At 37.5% G+C, this 15,855-nt stretch overlaps 1 protein-coding gene across 2 annotated transcripts in view; it reads left to right on the top strand.

Annotated features, from left to right (window-relative positions):
* Positions 1 to 15,364, top strand: part of LOC149835979 (uncharacterized) — a 36,659-nt gene extending 21,295 nt beyond the window's left edge. Inside the window, exons 5-7 of one of the 2 annotated variants that reach the window (XM_090008885.1) lie at positions 14,617 to 14,784; positions 14,871 to 15,049; positions 15,266 to 15,364. In XM_090008885.1, coding sequence (XP_089865011.1) covers positions 14,617 to 14,784; positions 14,871 to 15,031 — 329 coding nt within the window. In that variant the 3' untranslated portion in view covers positions 15,032 to 15,049; positions 15,266 to 15,364. The other variant, XM_090008884.1, reaches the window with a different exon arrangement.
* The last annotated feature ends 491 nt before the right edge of the window (positions 15,365 to 15,855 follow it).

The raw sequence follows: 15,855 nt of genomic DNA, 5'->3' as shown, positions 1-15,855 counted from the left end.
CACGAGAGGGAAGTGAGGATGTGGAGTATTATGGTGGACCTATGAAGGTATGTGAGGAGACACTGGGCGCGTATCTTACACACTGAGCATGAATATGGTGCTGTAGTGAAGGACAGATACAACTAATTTATGAGGCAAAAAGTGAAGTGAGGGCTGTGTAGGTGCAGAAAGTATTGCAGAATATATACGTGCAGCAACTTCGGTTTCTTGATTTGCGGAGGGATAAAAATTTCCTTACAGCTTTGCTGGACACACATCCATAATCTAATACGCTTGATCCAAGAGGCTGATGATATAGACTGATGATTCATACAATGTTAATACCCATTCTAACTTATATTGCTTAACACAGATCTAACATATTGTTTTCCTATCTAACACATCATACTATTTACACAAGGTTAACCCACAGACTGTTAACTGTAGCTCATGCCCTATTAACTCAAATCTACTAATCCACATTCAGTGCCAAAAGTGTTAACACACCTTAATTCTGAATATTTGTCACTCACATGAATTCATTCACAGCTGTCATACATTCACTGTTATTGTCTACTCATTATATGTAGCCTATACCGCAATGAATTGACATCATATACCACAAACAAAAAAACTGCTAACAGAGGCTATTACAATGTGCCAACTCCTATTGTACTAACCCGGGGTGCTAATACAACCAGCTATTAACACACCTTATTAACTAGCACTAACACAGACTTGTTCACTGCCTAGATGCCAACGTATCCTAATTTAATGCATACACTAACAACTTGGACTAATTGCACTACTAACTATCCATACAAACGTTACTGCATTAAAGATTGAACATTAGTAAAAGATTACCAAGAACTAATGCTAAAGGCCTACTTACTAAAAATTGAATAAGTCATTTAACAACAGCAAAGGCCAAGCAATTAGAAATCACCATTAACAGTAACAGGGGATCATAATTGACCTAATGAAGTAGAAAATGCAATCATGACAGGAATTCAATGAATAAATATAACATCTGAAAATGAATATGCTATTACGTAGGTGCAACGGGATGGTGAACTAAATATCATGCAGATGGTGTTGCTGTAGGAAGGCAACAGGGGAGTATTTACAAAACATCCCAACCAAATAATCAAAAATAAAAAAAAACAAAAATTTGATAATATAAGTGAAGGCAACGAACTAGGCAATAAGAGTGAAAAGGATAATACCGAATGATGTAGAGAGCTGCTAGTTTTGGATAATGAAGATTTTGTTTGCAATGCAGCAATATGAAACGCCACAAATTTAGCTGTCCTGGATCCAATTTGATTGGATCCCCAATGTATTTTCTGATCCACAGTTCAAACCCTTTGCATCCGGGATCATGATACTCTCAGCAACTCGAGCAGAACTCGAATTAGCTGGAGATGACGTCAGACATGAGTTTGACGGATGAGGGCATGAAACCAAACATCTCTTCTGGTTATCACCTGTAAAGGAAAAAAAAGGAAAATGTCAAGTGACAGGTTTCTAGCAGGAAGAGGGGGGGGGGGGGCTGTGAAGGTGGTTGTAGAAAGTGGTGTATTGTGAAATACAGGTGAGACTCCCTGTAAAGGGGATTTTAACATTAAGTTCCACTGTAGTGTTACCAGAAATCGGTGAGAACTGATGAGGTTCAGGAGAATCTGTAGCACCTCTGAAGACTTAAATCGTGAAGTATGAGCTAGATTACTAACCAACTCCTGCTGCCTACTGAATTCATGTATAGATTTGTTTGCATGTTTCAATAAAAGGAAGATACTGTGAAGGAAATTCAAAATTGCCTAGAAGCTGATATAAAATAAACTACCACTAAGCACTGAGCCTAATAACCTGAACATAGATAAATCCAGAAAATTCAAAGGTAATTTGTAAAGAGAATGTTGGAACATTGATGTTTCCTTGTTGTGGCATTCTCCTTTCATTATCCATAGGCTCTAGCTCCACTGGATTGGGGGCGTTAGATCCTGCAACTTCAACCTGAACTTCTTTTGTTGTATTGACCTCATAGCTTTGCATAGTAGGAGTACCAACTTTTAAGTTTCCAAAGATATTATCGAGACCTTCTAACCATTTTGTCGCAGTATTCAAGAAGTATTGATATTGTGAGTTTTAACAAAACAGAACAATATAAGAGCATCGTGAATTAGTAATACCAGATTCGTCATTTATAATTCAATCAGAGCAGTCTTGAGGGATCAGCTCATCGAGGAACAAGTATAATCTGGAGATGGGGATTTCTGAACTTAATCGCCACTGGCCTCTGGATGGTTCATAGATATCCACAAGATGATTCCTCATTCGAGATTTAATATGAGTTTAGCCATATTCATAATGGCCTCAGCAAGGCTATGTCCAAGAGATATTGTCAAGCAATATTCTGGTGATAACAACCAGTCTTTACAGCAAGTCAAAACGAGAAATAAATCAGGATTGCAGAATGCACGACACATGACATTAACAGTGAAGCTACGAAACTGGAGGTGGTAGTGATATAACAGGGGGAATTCCAATAGGGAAACATTTCTATCACCCATTGACGAGCTATCCCTGGACGCAAATTTATCTCTTCCAGCAGCCACCTCAAAAGAGAAAAAACAGCAATATATAACAAAACAAACAAACGAACAAGGCGTCTACACCTTGTTTCAAAATCTCAAACATTATTCAGTTCCGATAAACAGCCACATCGTGTATTAGCAAATTCAAATGGATGACAAAAGGGCTCCTTAGGATTAACATTAAACACGCACAGGCCTTTGCTTCTTATCTCAAGGTTTTGGTGGGTCTTGTTATGAATGTCGGTGAAAACCTTCATTCCCATGGCAGCTCTTGATCGGTCTTATAATGAACAAAGTATAGAAAAACAAGAGTTCATATAGAATCAGAACATCTCATAATGAATCAGACGCAAATACTTGACAAAGACGAAAGAGATGAACTCAATCGTGTAAAACATGAGGAAAAAGAAAAAAAAATCCTCACGATACAGCTAACTGATGTGAATAAGAAATCATTGCGTCGATCCCAATCGATTAATGATCAAATAGAAATTCAAGAAATCTAAAAGAAAATTTTCACGATCAATAAAGTGGAACAGAGCATTAAACGAAACATAATGAAAATGGCCAAAACTCAAAGGCAAAATGAAAAGAAAAAAAAGGATGTCGGAACATATGCATTCCGTTAGTGTTGCATGTCTGTAGATCAGTTTTGCCACGAACAAACTGAGAATACAGGGATGCTTCAATGGAAATAACCAAATAAAAAAAAGAAAGAAAAAAAAAGAAACACAGAGAAATGAGATAAGAAGGGGAAGGAGATTCTGAAAGATATAAAGAAAATGCAACGAGAAAACGTGAAAGAATACTAAAGAGAAAGAAGAGAACAAACCACTTACCTGTAACTGCAGGAGATTTGATCTCCTTAACTCAATCAAGGAGGCTCCGATAAAGAGAATCGAAGATCAGGAGAAAAGGAAAAAAAAAGAAGCGGAGGACGAAGAAAATGTGGCTGAGCAAAAGCAGAAGGGTGGCGGGGTGAAAACGGGTTGCGAGAGAAGGAGAAGATGCGGGGGTGAAGATGGATGAGGGAGAGAGAGCCCTGCGTGCTTTTTTAAGGGAGGGGAAGAGGATTCGAGAAGAAGGTCGTTGGAGATGAGCGGAGGAAGGAAGGGTTCGTGCGATGGAGGGTTTCCCATGGAGGGAAGTCGGGAGAGAGAGAGTGAAGAGAAGGGGGCGGTTAGGGTTTATTTGTGAAAAATTTTTGGTTTTTCCAAAAAGAGGCTCCCTTAACAAAAATTTTCATAAAAAATGGTTTAAAAAATGATTTTTTTAGCAAAATCGACTTTAAAAATTTAAACTCATTCATTTTTCTTGAAATTTTCCATTTTTTGGTTTTTGTTTTATTTTTCAATTTTTTTGTATTTTTAGAATAAAATCCTAAAGTTTGTGAGAAAACAAAGGTTAAAACTAATTTTTTTGTGTTTTTGCAAAAATATTTACAAAAAGGATTTTTTCTGAGAATTTAAAAACTATTTTGAGAAAATTTCTTCAGAAATGGGTTTTGATCCGGATTTTGAGAAATATGGATTTAAAGTGCTGGATTCGGATCCGGATTTTGAGAGAATCTGAAGAAATGACTTGATTTTCTCAGAAAACGGGGTTAGGGGCAAAAGGGTTATTTTTACAAAACTTTGAAAAATTTGGGGTGTTCACACTGACTATTCTTAAAACTGCACTCATGTGCACAGTGGTAGGTGCATGTTGAAACTGACTGACTGAGTGAACAACATGAGCTATGTCTGGTCGAGTGATGGATAAGTATGTCAGAGACCCAACAAGTTGGCGGTAGGGAGTAGGACTTTCGAGAAGTGTTCCATCTTCCAACCTCAACTTTGCATTAATAACCTCAGGGGTTTTTGTCTTCTTATCATCTGAGATGCCAGACTTGAAACAAATGTCAGCAGCAAGTTTCATCTGAAAGAGAATGTACCATCGGGGAGTGTACGCTACTTCAATACCTAAAAAATATCTTAAGAAACCAAGGTCTGATATGTTAAAATTTTCTTTTAAAACTTTCTTAATATCATTGATTCCTTGTTCATCACTTTCCGTGATGATCATGTCATCAACATAAAGTAGTAGAATGACTACTTAAGACCCTACATTTTTCACAAATAAAGCAGTGTCAGTATAACAACAACAACAACAACAACTACGCCTTCATCCCAAAACAATTGGGGTCAGCGATATGAACCAAAAAAGAAATTCATTTTGGGTCTTCCATATGAATCCTTTTCCTCAAATCATTTCTATCCAACGCCATGTCCTCGGTGAGGTTCAAAGCATTCATATCCTTTCCTATCATCTCCATCCAAGTCTTCCTAGGCCTACCCCGACCTCTTTTAACTAATATATTTTCCCATTTCTCCAACCTTCTAAATGGAGCATCATTAGGCCTTCGCCGAATATGTCCAAACCATCGTAAACGATTCTCTCGCATCTTATTTTCAATGGGTGCAACACCTACCTTCTTACGTATCTCTTCGTTCCGAATCTTATCTTTTATTGTATTTCCACACACAATAAAAGATAAGATTCAGAACGAAGAGATACGTAAGAAGGTAGGTGTTGCACCCATTGAAAATAACATGAACGAAAATTTAAACGAAAATTTAAACTTGTCATTACATTGCTAAATCTATCATGCCAAGCCTTTGGAGCTTACTTTAAACCATATAATGCCTTTTTAAGTTTGAGAATTTTATTTTCACCAATACTTACTCAAGGTGGAGGATCCGTGTAGACCTCTTCATTTAATTCACCATTTAAGAATGCATTCTTAACATCTAATTGATAAATAGGCCATTTTTTTAATTGACGCAACTGCAATAAGAGTCCTAACACTAGTCATCCTAGCTACGGGAGTGAAGGTTTCTTCATAGTCTATACCATATTCTTGAGCGTATCCCTTGGCTACCAACCGGGCTTTATATCGTTCTAATGACCCATCACTTTTAGTTTTAATTTTGAAGACCCATCTACATCCAATAACTTTCTTTCCAGTGGGTAATGAGGTTATTCTCAGGTTTTTGCCTTCTCAAGGGCACTAAGTTCTAAGTTCATGGCTTTAACCCACTGAAGAATGCTTTTGGCTTCATTATAATGTGACAATTCATGAAAAGAGTGTAACGCAATTAGACACGCTCTATACTTTGGTGTTAGAGACTCATAGGAAACAAACCTATTAGGAGGATTGGAGATTTGGCCGGATCTCCTTAAAGAGGTTTCTTTTATATTGAAACCTTGAGAGTATTTTTGTAAGGCACTCATGGGAACTTGTTGACCACGCCTAACATAGGTTTGAATTGGTATATCACTTTCATTTTCAACATTGTTAAGAGAAATATCCTCTAGGTCATTCAACAAATCATTAGAAATTTCCTCTTCTTGAGGAGTCACATCTTCTTGAGAAAGAAGATCAAATAAGAAAGCATATTCGCTTTCGTCAATATCTTTAGTTTTCTCAAAACCATTTTCATTTTCTAAAAAGGTTACAACTTTAGAGACATAATTTGTTATTTTTAAGGTCGAAGCATCTAAAACCCTTTTGATTTTCTCTATACCCTAAGAAAACACATTCAATAGCTTTATGAGATAATTTATCTCTTTTATGTGTAAGGACAAAACATTTACACCCAAAAATTCTTAATCTATTGAAAGCGGGTGTTCTTTCAAATAATTTCTCATATGGAGATGTATTTTGTAAGGATGAAGATATCATTCTATTTATCAAGTAAGTTGATGTTAAAGCGGCTTCGACCCAATAACTTTTTGAAATTTCTTTGAAAATAAGAAGTGTCTTAGTGGTTTCCAAAATGTGTCTATGCTTTCTTTCGGCTAGACCGTTTTGTTGAGGAGTCCTAGGACATGATCTTTGATGACAAATTCCATTTGTTTCCAAATAATTTTGAAATTCATTTGATAGATACTCTCCTCCCGAATCGGATCTAAGAGTAGAGATATTACTTGAAAATTGATTTTTGACTATCATATGAAATTTCTTGAAAAAGGCAAAGACTTCGGATTTTAAATTGAGAAAATAGATTCACACATATCTAGTGTAGTCATCAATGAAAGTAACATAATAGGAGTATCCTCCTTTCGATATGACCGGAGAAGGGCCCCATACATCCGAGTGAACTAACTCAAAAGGTTTTTTGGACACAAAAGTTCTATTTAGAAAATGAGTGGATTTCATTTTCCCAAAATTACAATTCTTGCAAACAAAATGTTTCTCATTACAAAATTTCTTTCCAAAAGGAAAGGAGTACATTTTTGAGAAACTTGGACGTCCAAGTCTTTGGTGCCAAGTTTCAATATTTTTATCTTGGATATGATTATAAAAAGAGTTAGTGGGAAGTTTCAAGTTGCTCATGTAATACAGATCTCCCCTCCTATGGCCTTGCCCAATCTGCTTCCCAGACCGAAGATCTTGTATAGAGCAATCCTAAATTGAGAAGGAAATGTCACATCCATGATCACATATTTGAGAAACAAAAGAGGGATTTAAATTAAGTTGAGGTACCACTCTTACGTTTGGCACAAAGAAATCTTTGAAAAAATTTAAAGTTCCAAAACTTTTTACTTGTAGAGATGTACCATCGGCGGTTGAAACATAAGAGTTTTTAGAGTTATTACACAAATTGGATAGCCCATTTTTAAGTGGGGTCATATGAAAGGAAGCTCCAGAATCAAGAATCCGAGAGGACATACCTGGAGGAGAAAAAGTTATGGCGGCACCCGAAGTTGATGGCGATTTGAGTAGAATTTGAAGTGCCTCCGATAGTTGAGCAAGAGAGAAGAACTCCTTCCCTTTGATGGGCTCTTCCTTCTTTTGTGTAGTTTCTTCAACGGAGGCAACCTTACCTTTTGAGGCTTCATCTAGCTTAGGGCAATTAGGTCTTATATGACACGGTTCTTGGCAATGATGGCAAATGACTTTTCTATAGTTGCCATTATAGTTATTTTGCCTCCCAAAGTGTGGAGGCTTATAAGCTTTCATGTGATTGCCGGGTTTAGACACGGCCAAAACTTCATCCCCTCCCTTAATCATGCCAAGACGAGTTTCTTCTTTGCATATTTCGGCTATGGCCTCCTCCAAAGGAAGATGTTTAGATCTATGAAGTAGGGAGGATCTAACTTGTTCATATTCGGGCCTAAGCCCATGTAGAAATTGGAAAAAATATTCTTTTTCCATTTGTTCTTTCCTTAGTTCCACATCTTCATTGGAGACCCACTTTGGTTCTAGTAGGGATAGCTCATCCCATAAGGGTCCAAGGGTGCTAAAGTAATCTCTTACACCCATTTTCCCTTTCTTAATAATACAAATTTTTTCTTGGAGAAAGAATTGACGAGCAAGGTCCTTTTGAGTATACACACCTTTCATAAAGAACCATGCTTCATTTGTCATTCGAAATTTAGCAATGTTGGCGCAAATTTTAAGCTCCACATTGTTCATGAACCAAGCAAGAATTTTTGCATGCTTGCTTTCCCAATCTTCAACTTTAGATTGGTGATCTTCAATAGCCTTTATGCGAGCATTTCCTTCAAGTGCTTTTTCTTGATCACCATCCATCTTGGTGAGTTGGAGTTGCGGTTTCGGAATAGTGCCCATGACATATTCCCAAAGCTTTTTACCCTTGAGGTTGTTCTCCATGACGGCGGCCCACATCATGTAGTTGGTACCATTAAGTTTGAAGGAGAGATCAATCTTTTGTTCTCCTTCCATTTAAATCTCAAGAAGACAAACTAAGAGAGAAATACAATATGAAAAATATAACTAGCCAACTAGCTATATCTAGAATCAAGAGCATACACCTTGCTTTGATACCATGTAATGAAATATGCAGAACAATGTCCTACAATGACATTCTCACATAGAAAGCAAAGAACAAGTCCAAAATGGACATACACAAAAGCCTACAATGGCTTGCAAACATAAAAACTTTATAAATGCAAGAAAGGGCTTCAAGAAGCCACACATTACAAAAGGGGAGACCCCACTTATTTATAGGCAATGGAGAGTGAGAGAGAGGGAGAAAAGAAAGAGAGAGAGACCACATTGGGAGGCCCAACAAGGTGTCGTTGGGCTCCCAACGACTCTTAGTTGGGACCCCAATGTGAATGCATTAAATACATTTTATAAAAAGAAAAACAAAAATAAAAGGAAGAAAAAAAAATAAGAAAAGAAGAAAAAATATAAAAATGACTACAATGCCCCTATTGGGCAGAATTACAAGAATACCCTTATTGGGTATGATGGATACACACACACACATATATATATATTGATTACATGTATTTTAACATGTATTTCTTCTGCCATTAGCTTTGGTTAGCCATGAGCTATGCAGTCAAAAGCGCTAGTCAGTGCCTAGGTGGCAGACATCTAAAAGGTCTAGTCAGGGCTAGTCGGCCTAGTTGGAACCCTAAAACAAAAGATTAAGAAAATGCAAAATTTTACAATCTATGTAGTCAAAAGTAGGGGTGGGCAACGGGCCGGCCGAGCCAAAAGCCCTCTTCGGGCCGGCTTGTTGGGAAAACCCCAGCCCATAACCCACCCATTAGGCCGGTGGCTATGTCACAGGGACTCTCCAACTAGGTGCAGCACCCGCGTTGCACCCGCACCCGATGCAGTCAACCTGACCCTGGGTGTAGTCAACGCACCCAGGCCCCAGGGTCATTTATGTTCAACTTTTGGACTTTATATATATATATAATTTTTTATATTTTTTTCGCACCCATGCACCCGCACCCATGTGACATAGGCCGGTGGGCCTAATCGGGCCATGCTGGGCCTAGTATATTATATATATATATAATATATATATATATATATATATATATTATATTATATATATAGACAGGCTGAGCTAGACCCAAGCCTAGCGCATTGCCCACCCTTAGTCAAAAGCAAAGTTGCCGATCGAGGAAGTGATACGGAAAGCGAAAGCGGAAGCCAAAGCAGGAAGCAATACACTTCTAAAATTTTATGAAGCAGTAAGCGGGAAGTGCAAGATGACTTAGAAGCGAACTGAGAATCGTATCAGAAGCGATAAGAGAAGCGACCTAGAAAGCGAAAAGGGAAATGATCTAGGAAGCGAAGAGGAAAACGACCTAGTATTCGAATGAGAAGCGAATAGGAGTCAAGTTTTCCCGATATTGGGCAAAAAAATAATTTGTTAAAGACTCTAAGCCCCCCCCAAAAAGAAAATTCACTTCTTGATATTGGGAAGCGAGTGAGAAGCGAGCGAGAAGCGATCGGGGAAGCGAGTGGGATGTGAAATGAGAAGCATGCTTCCCCATAATGGGAAGCACACTTCCCATTCGGGTTATATATAGTTTGTGAAAGCATGTGCAATTTTGTATTTGTCTGATGAAAACATCTTATTATTTAAAAGAATTCAACATATTTTTATGTATATTGTGTATATATACATATATTATTTTTTAATTGGGGTATCTCGACTAGTCTTTTTAGGGGTCTATCGACTAGGCACCACCTAGAACTTTTGACTATATAGTTTACAATAATATATATTTGTAATTTATACAAGAACACACACACAAATACATGTATACATACATATATATGCATATATTTGAAAAAAACAGAATATATATTTATATATCTAAAGAAAAAGATTAGATATACATCTAAAAATTACAGTTTGTATATAAATATATATGGAAAAACATATAATATAATATATTACACACACAAATACATGCATATATATATATGCATATATTTGAAAAAAACAGAATATATATTTATATATCTGAAGAAAATGATTAGATATACATCTAAAAAAATACAGTTTGTATATAAATATATATGAAAAAACATAATATATATATATATATATATATATATATATATATATATAAATGGTGAAAAAATATAAGTTTGAGCCTAGGCGGGGATTATTCAGACTGGGGTTACTGGAAGTGCCATAGGGCATGGGGAAACATGGCACTTCTGAAACATGCTAGGAAGCGCCAAAAAAAATAGGGGAAGCACACTTCCCATTTAGGGGAAGCTCGCTTTCCCCTCACTTCTCCTTTTTTCATTTTTTGTGTTTTCAGTTTTATTTTTTTTATTTTTTCTCTTTTTCACTTCCCCCTCACTTCCAAGGTCGCTTCCGGTTCGCTTCTTAGGTCGCTTTCGAGATGATTTCTGGTTCGCTTCTAAGTCGTCCCACGCTTCCCACTTTTTAAAATTTTGGAAGTACCTCGTTTCCCGCTTTTGCTTTCCGAATCGCTTCCCATTTCTGCTTCCTCGACTGACAACTCTAATTTAGACTAATTTGGACCTTTTAAGTCCAGAGTGCCTAAGTGCCCTGAACTAGGCGCTGACCCCATGCCTAGGGCGACTAGGCACCTAGTCGCTGATTTTGACTACATAGATGAGTCAGTCATATGGAATTTTTGAGGAGATCAGTTTTTCATCCTTCTTGTTTACTCAAGAGTCTAATTATTTGGGAGACCTTCTAATACTAATTTCAGTTTCTCCGAGTTTGAGTTTTTATTGCATATTAGTTAGTGGTCTTGTTTTGTTTCTTCTATGGGATGATTGATGTTGGTCCAGTTTGGCAACTTTTTTTTCCTACAGTTGTACATTTATATACTCTTCAGTATCCCCATTGTTTCTCAACTATGGTACATAGGCTAATTTAGTTTGTCAAGCAGATGTCAGGATCCTTGAGAACTTCCTATTGGTGCTCATTTATGTACTCAGCGAATTGCATTTTTTTATGATTTTGCATTTTTCATATTTACTGCCATATGTTGCATCTTGTGGTCTTATTTTCTTTAATTCATATATAGTACTATTCATTTTATGTACTTGGTCATTGATACCGGTGTTGTGAGAGGCGTACGCCTCAGTACCTGAAGCGTACGCCTCAGAGGCGAGGCGCACGCTCAAGGTGCTGAGGCATTGTAGCGAGGTGTTTCAGGCTTGAAACACACGATTCACTCATGTGAAGCGCACGCCTCATGTCGAAACGCACTTCGCTTCTAAAGCGACACATCATGGCATCGTTTCTTCATATGTGTAGTCCCCACAAACCACCACTTTCCCGCCAAAATCCATCGTCGAAAAACCACCCCGATACCCAGAAAACCACCGGACCCAGGACGATCACAGCGGCAGACTTCTACCACGTGATGACAGCGGTTGTTCCGCTCTATGTGGTGATGATCCTGGCCTATGGTTCAGTGAATTGGTGGAGGATCTTCTCGCTGAACCAGTGCTCCGGCATCAACTCGCCCTCTTCGCTGCCCCCCTTCTCTCCTTCCACTTCATCGCCACCAACCACTCCTACTCCATGAACCTCCGCTTCGTCCTTGCCGACACCCTCCAGAAGCTCATTGTCCTCGTCGTCGTCTTCCTCAGGTGCAGGGCGAGCAGGAGGGCCTCCCTCGAGTGGGCCATCACCCTCTTCTCCCTCTCCACCCTTCTCAACACGCTCGTTATGGGTATCCCCCTCCTCAAGGGAATGTATGACGCCTCCTCCGGCGGCCTCATGGTACAAATCGTCGTCCTCCAATGCATAATTTGGTACACTCTCTCTGTCCGGCCCCGATCAGTTAATGGCAGACACAGAGATCAGTGATGATGGCAAGATTCGATATGGACTAGAGTTCGGTCTTGATGCAAACAGATCGGTTAGATAAACAGTTTGGCTTCATAAGCCCGAAATATAAAACATTACTTTAATATTTAATATGATTTTAATGCCTTTTAATAGTGTTTCACTAAAAATGTAAGTTTATCTATCAAATATCAAAAATAAGTTTTATTAATTAAAAATGAAAAATCAGTGTCCTCTTACGACTTACCTTGCCTTTCTTTAAACATCTTTATTTTATTTTCTTATGATTTTGTACTAAAATAACTAAAAGTAAATTAGTAGTTCTTATTTAAAATTTTCATTATTTTATTAATATTATATATTTTATTATTTTGATCATGAAGCTTACGCTTCAACGCCTCGAGGCTTACGCCTAGCTTCGCCTCATCGCATTTAACAACCTTGAGATGAATAATATATCTTTACCTTTAAATGCTTGATATGTTTTCTTTAAGTTTGAGTTTAGATTGTTTTACCAGACTTAGCGAGTCTAACCCTGTTTTATGGGGGAAAGGTAATGCAGGTAAAGTATGATGAGTAGTTGGAGCGAAGGGCTGGTCAAGTTGCATCCTCGAGGGTCCACTCTTACCTTGCAATCTTGGTATTCATGATCTTTTCGTTTTAAGTACTTGATCATGTAGAGACTGAAGTATTTTTTCATACTCTGATTTGAAATGAAATTAAAACTCTTTATATTTCAGTCTTATATTGTACGTGGTTTGAAATGTGTATATCCCATACATTTTGATTTGATTGTTATCTTTAGTGTAACCGCGCCCAAAGTTTTAACCGTTTTTAAAAATCGTTTCCGCATTATAAGATTTGATTTACTTATACTTATAAAAAAATATACTTATAAAAAAAAATTGGTCTCGAAATTTCAATATTTGAACTATAATTAAGGTTAAAATTTTTGGGGCGTTACAACAACACTCCTTTGTATTGCATGACACATTCTCTTAATCCAAAATATTATGCAAATAAGTGGCGGGTTGGTGGTATTGGTCGTGTCCCTCCAAATTTAAACCCAGAGCTATCAAGACATAGAAATATGTGCATGACATGACTTTTTCTAGAAGCATATCTTCTACATCAAATCACACAAGAGTTTGAAAAATTTTAGATCAACATTATTCGCGAGAGAAGAGGATAATATAGATTCTATCACATGGTGGTCAACATTTGGATCAGAAACACCTCTTCTCCAACGTCTTGCATTAAGATTGCTATCGCGGCCTGCTAGTTCATCTTGTTGTGAAAGAAATTGGAGCACATATTCTCAAATCTACAACATGAAGAAAAACAAACTCACCAGCAAGTGTGCAGATGATTTAATATATGTTCATTCAAATCTTCGATTACTTTCGCGAACCAATGATGGATACATGTATTAATTTGCTCTCTTAGTTATTTGATTATTTCTTAGTTTTTCATTTAAATATACTTTATTGTATTTAACATTTTCAAATTGAGTTTGTAACGTAAACAAAGAACATCCAAATTTTGGGATGTAAACCACGAAGAGTGTGACTTCGAGGGAGAACATGATTTCAACATAACAAACATGGATTTAGCTGAGCCCAGTATTCTTTCTAACGATGCATTTGATGATGAAGTAGAAAATTATTAAGATCCATTAATTCGTCAGGATATACTTTGGTATGTAATTTAGTTTTTTTCTGCTTTACTTATTTGATTGATATTTAGGTTGATATATTGCATGTATGATGAATGATATTATGACAATGTTAACTATTAAATGTTAACTGTTAAAACTTTAAAATTATATATATATATATATATATATATATATATATATATATATATACATTTTGCCCTGCCGCACCCCCGCACCCAAGGTTTTTGAAAGTGCCGCACCCTCGCACCCGCACCCATCTGACAGGCTGAATTTGATCCTCATAGGTCCAAGTGCAACAAATTGAACCCCCTTGTGTTCAAAGCCTATCTGCCACAATATTCTGGCAAGTTCAAACCATATTCAGGCTGGAATGGGCCTGTCCTAATCGGGTCACCTTTGCATAGACAAAGAGGTGTTTTTTTGATACCCTAATTGATTCTCACTTGCCCTTTCCAACAAATCTATCTTGTGTGCATGACTGGCATGTCAGATTCATGGTCGGTTGATCTAAGGAGAGTTGTCTTGATACTCTCATATGGGGCTTATGAATTGCTCCAGGGCTTATCATTTAAGTAGAAACATGATTATCTGGAAAAGGAACACTATTGCCAACTTCTTCATAAGCTTTATGATTTAAGATTCAAATTGTGATTATTGCTCATCGTTGAAGGCTGATTTAGTATTTAAGTTGTGATAATTGGGTCTGTTGCTTGGCCTTCCAATTGATTCCAATAATTAATTTCTGCCATTTAAAGTGCAGGAAATTTCAGCAGCACAGAGAGGTTTACGGTGAAATATGCAGGAGCTGCAGCCATGTACTTTGTTTCAAAGAAGCTGAAAAGAAGGCATAACATCACTGACGAACGTGCAGCTCTATATGAAGCAGCAGAAACATGGGTTGAAGCTCTTGATGGAAGGGATTTCCTTGGTCTGTGCATTCATATATGGGACTTTTTTTGGTTTTACTTTTGTATATTTTCAAGAAATAACATAGAATTGTTGCACTTCATGTAGGGGGTTTGAAACCGAATTTGGCTGATCTTGCTGTCTTTGGTGTCTTGAGACCTGTCAGACATCTGAGGGCTGGCAGAGACATGGTCGAGAACACACGAATTGGTGACTGGTACAGGAGAATGGAAGAAGCTGTTGGAGAGTCTTCTAGAATTGAATCTTAAAAGAGGCAGATTTAGTAGGTGCGTGGCTTCTTGCCCTCTTTGACATGCAGGCTAGCTGCATAATTTTTTCTAGGTAATTTTTGCACCTACGTTTTCGATTTATGAGATTTTGGTATGGCATGCCAAGATATGTGGTATGCAGTGCGAAATGTGGTAAAGCCTAACTGGAGAGCTCATCATGTATACCTAAAAAAAAACTTAAATAATTCATGTGTTTTTTGTTTTGTTTTCTAGATTGTAACTTCTGGGAGGTAATGGAGTGGGGTATTCATTTTGTGAGATGTGGAAGTTGAAAGTAGTCTTTGTTTTTTATTATAAAAAACAAAGTAGATATATAATCACTGCTGTCCAGCCAGCCGGCTCTTTGTTCTGTGCTCGGCTTGGCTCACCACAAGAAAGAGCAAAGCTTGAACACCCTCTGCTTGAATTGTTCGGCTCTTCCAGCCTTATATACAACATTTCATATCCGGAGTCTGTGTATGAGATGATATTTTGTATTCTAATATGCTGTTTGGTATGGCCTTATTAGTCATTATCAAAGTCAATTTCTCCCCTATATAACATTTTCATATTCAGAGACTTACAGAATATGATGGTTGAACTGTATAGCTGAATTCCTGACCAAAACGAGTTCTGGATATGATGGTGGACATGAGGGTGATGGCCGGTGCTTAAGGTACACCAATGTTATTGAGATGAAACACCGTTGAGAATTGTGATGATGTTTCAGCCTTACGCAGATCCCCCCCTGTTTACCACTCGGTTGGGCCTGACACTAGTTGGGCTTCGGTCTGCACAGGGCAGCCAAAGCCAAGGCCGACTTG

Source organism: Nuphar pumila, chromosome 6, assembly GCF_984573655.1.
Source record: "Nuphar pumila chromosome 6, dmNupPumi1.hap1.1, whole genome shotgun sequence".
NCBI classification, from domain to species: Eukaryota; Viridiplantae; Streptophyta; class Magnoliopsida; order Nymphaeales; family Nymphaeaceae; genus Nuphar; species Nuphar pumila.
Note: the sequence above shows the minus strand (reverse complement) of the source record. Positions and strands in the feature narration are given on the sequence as shown.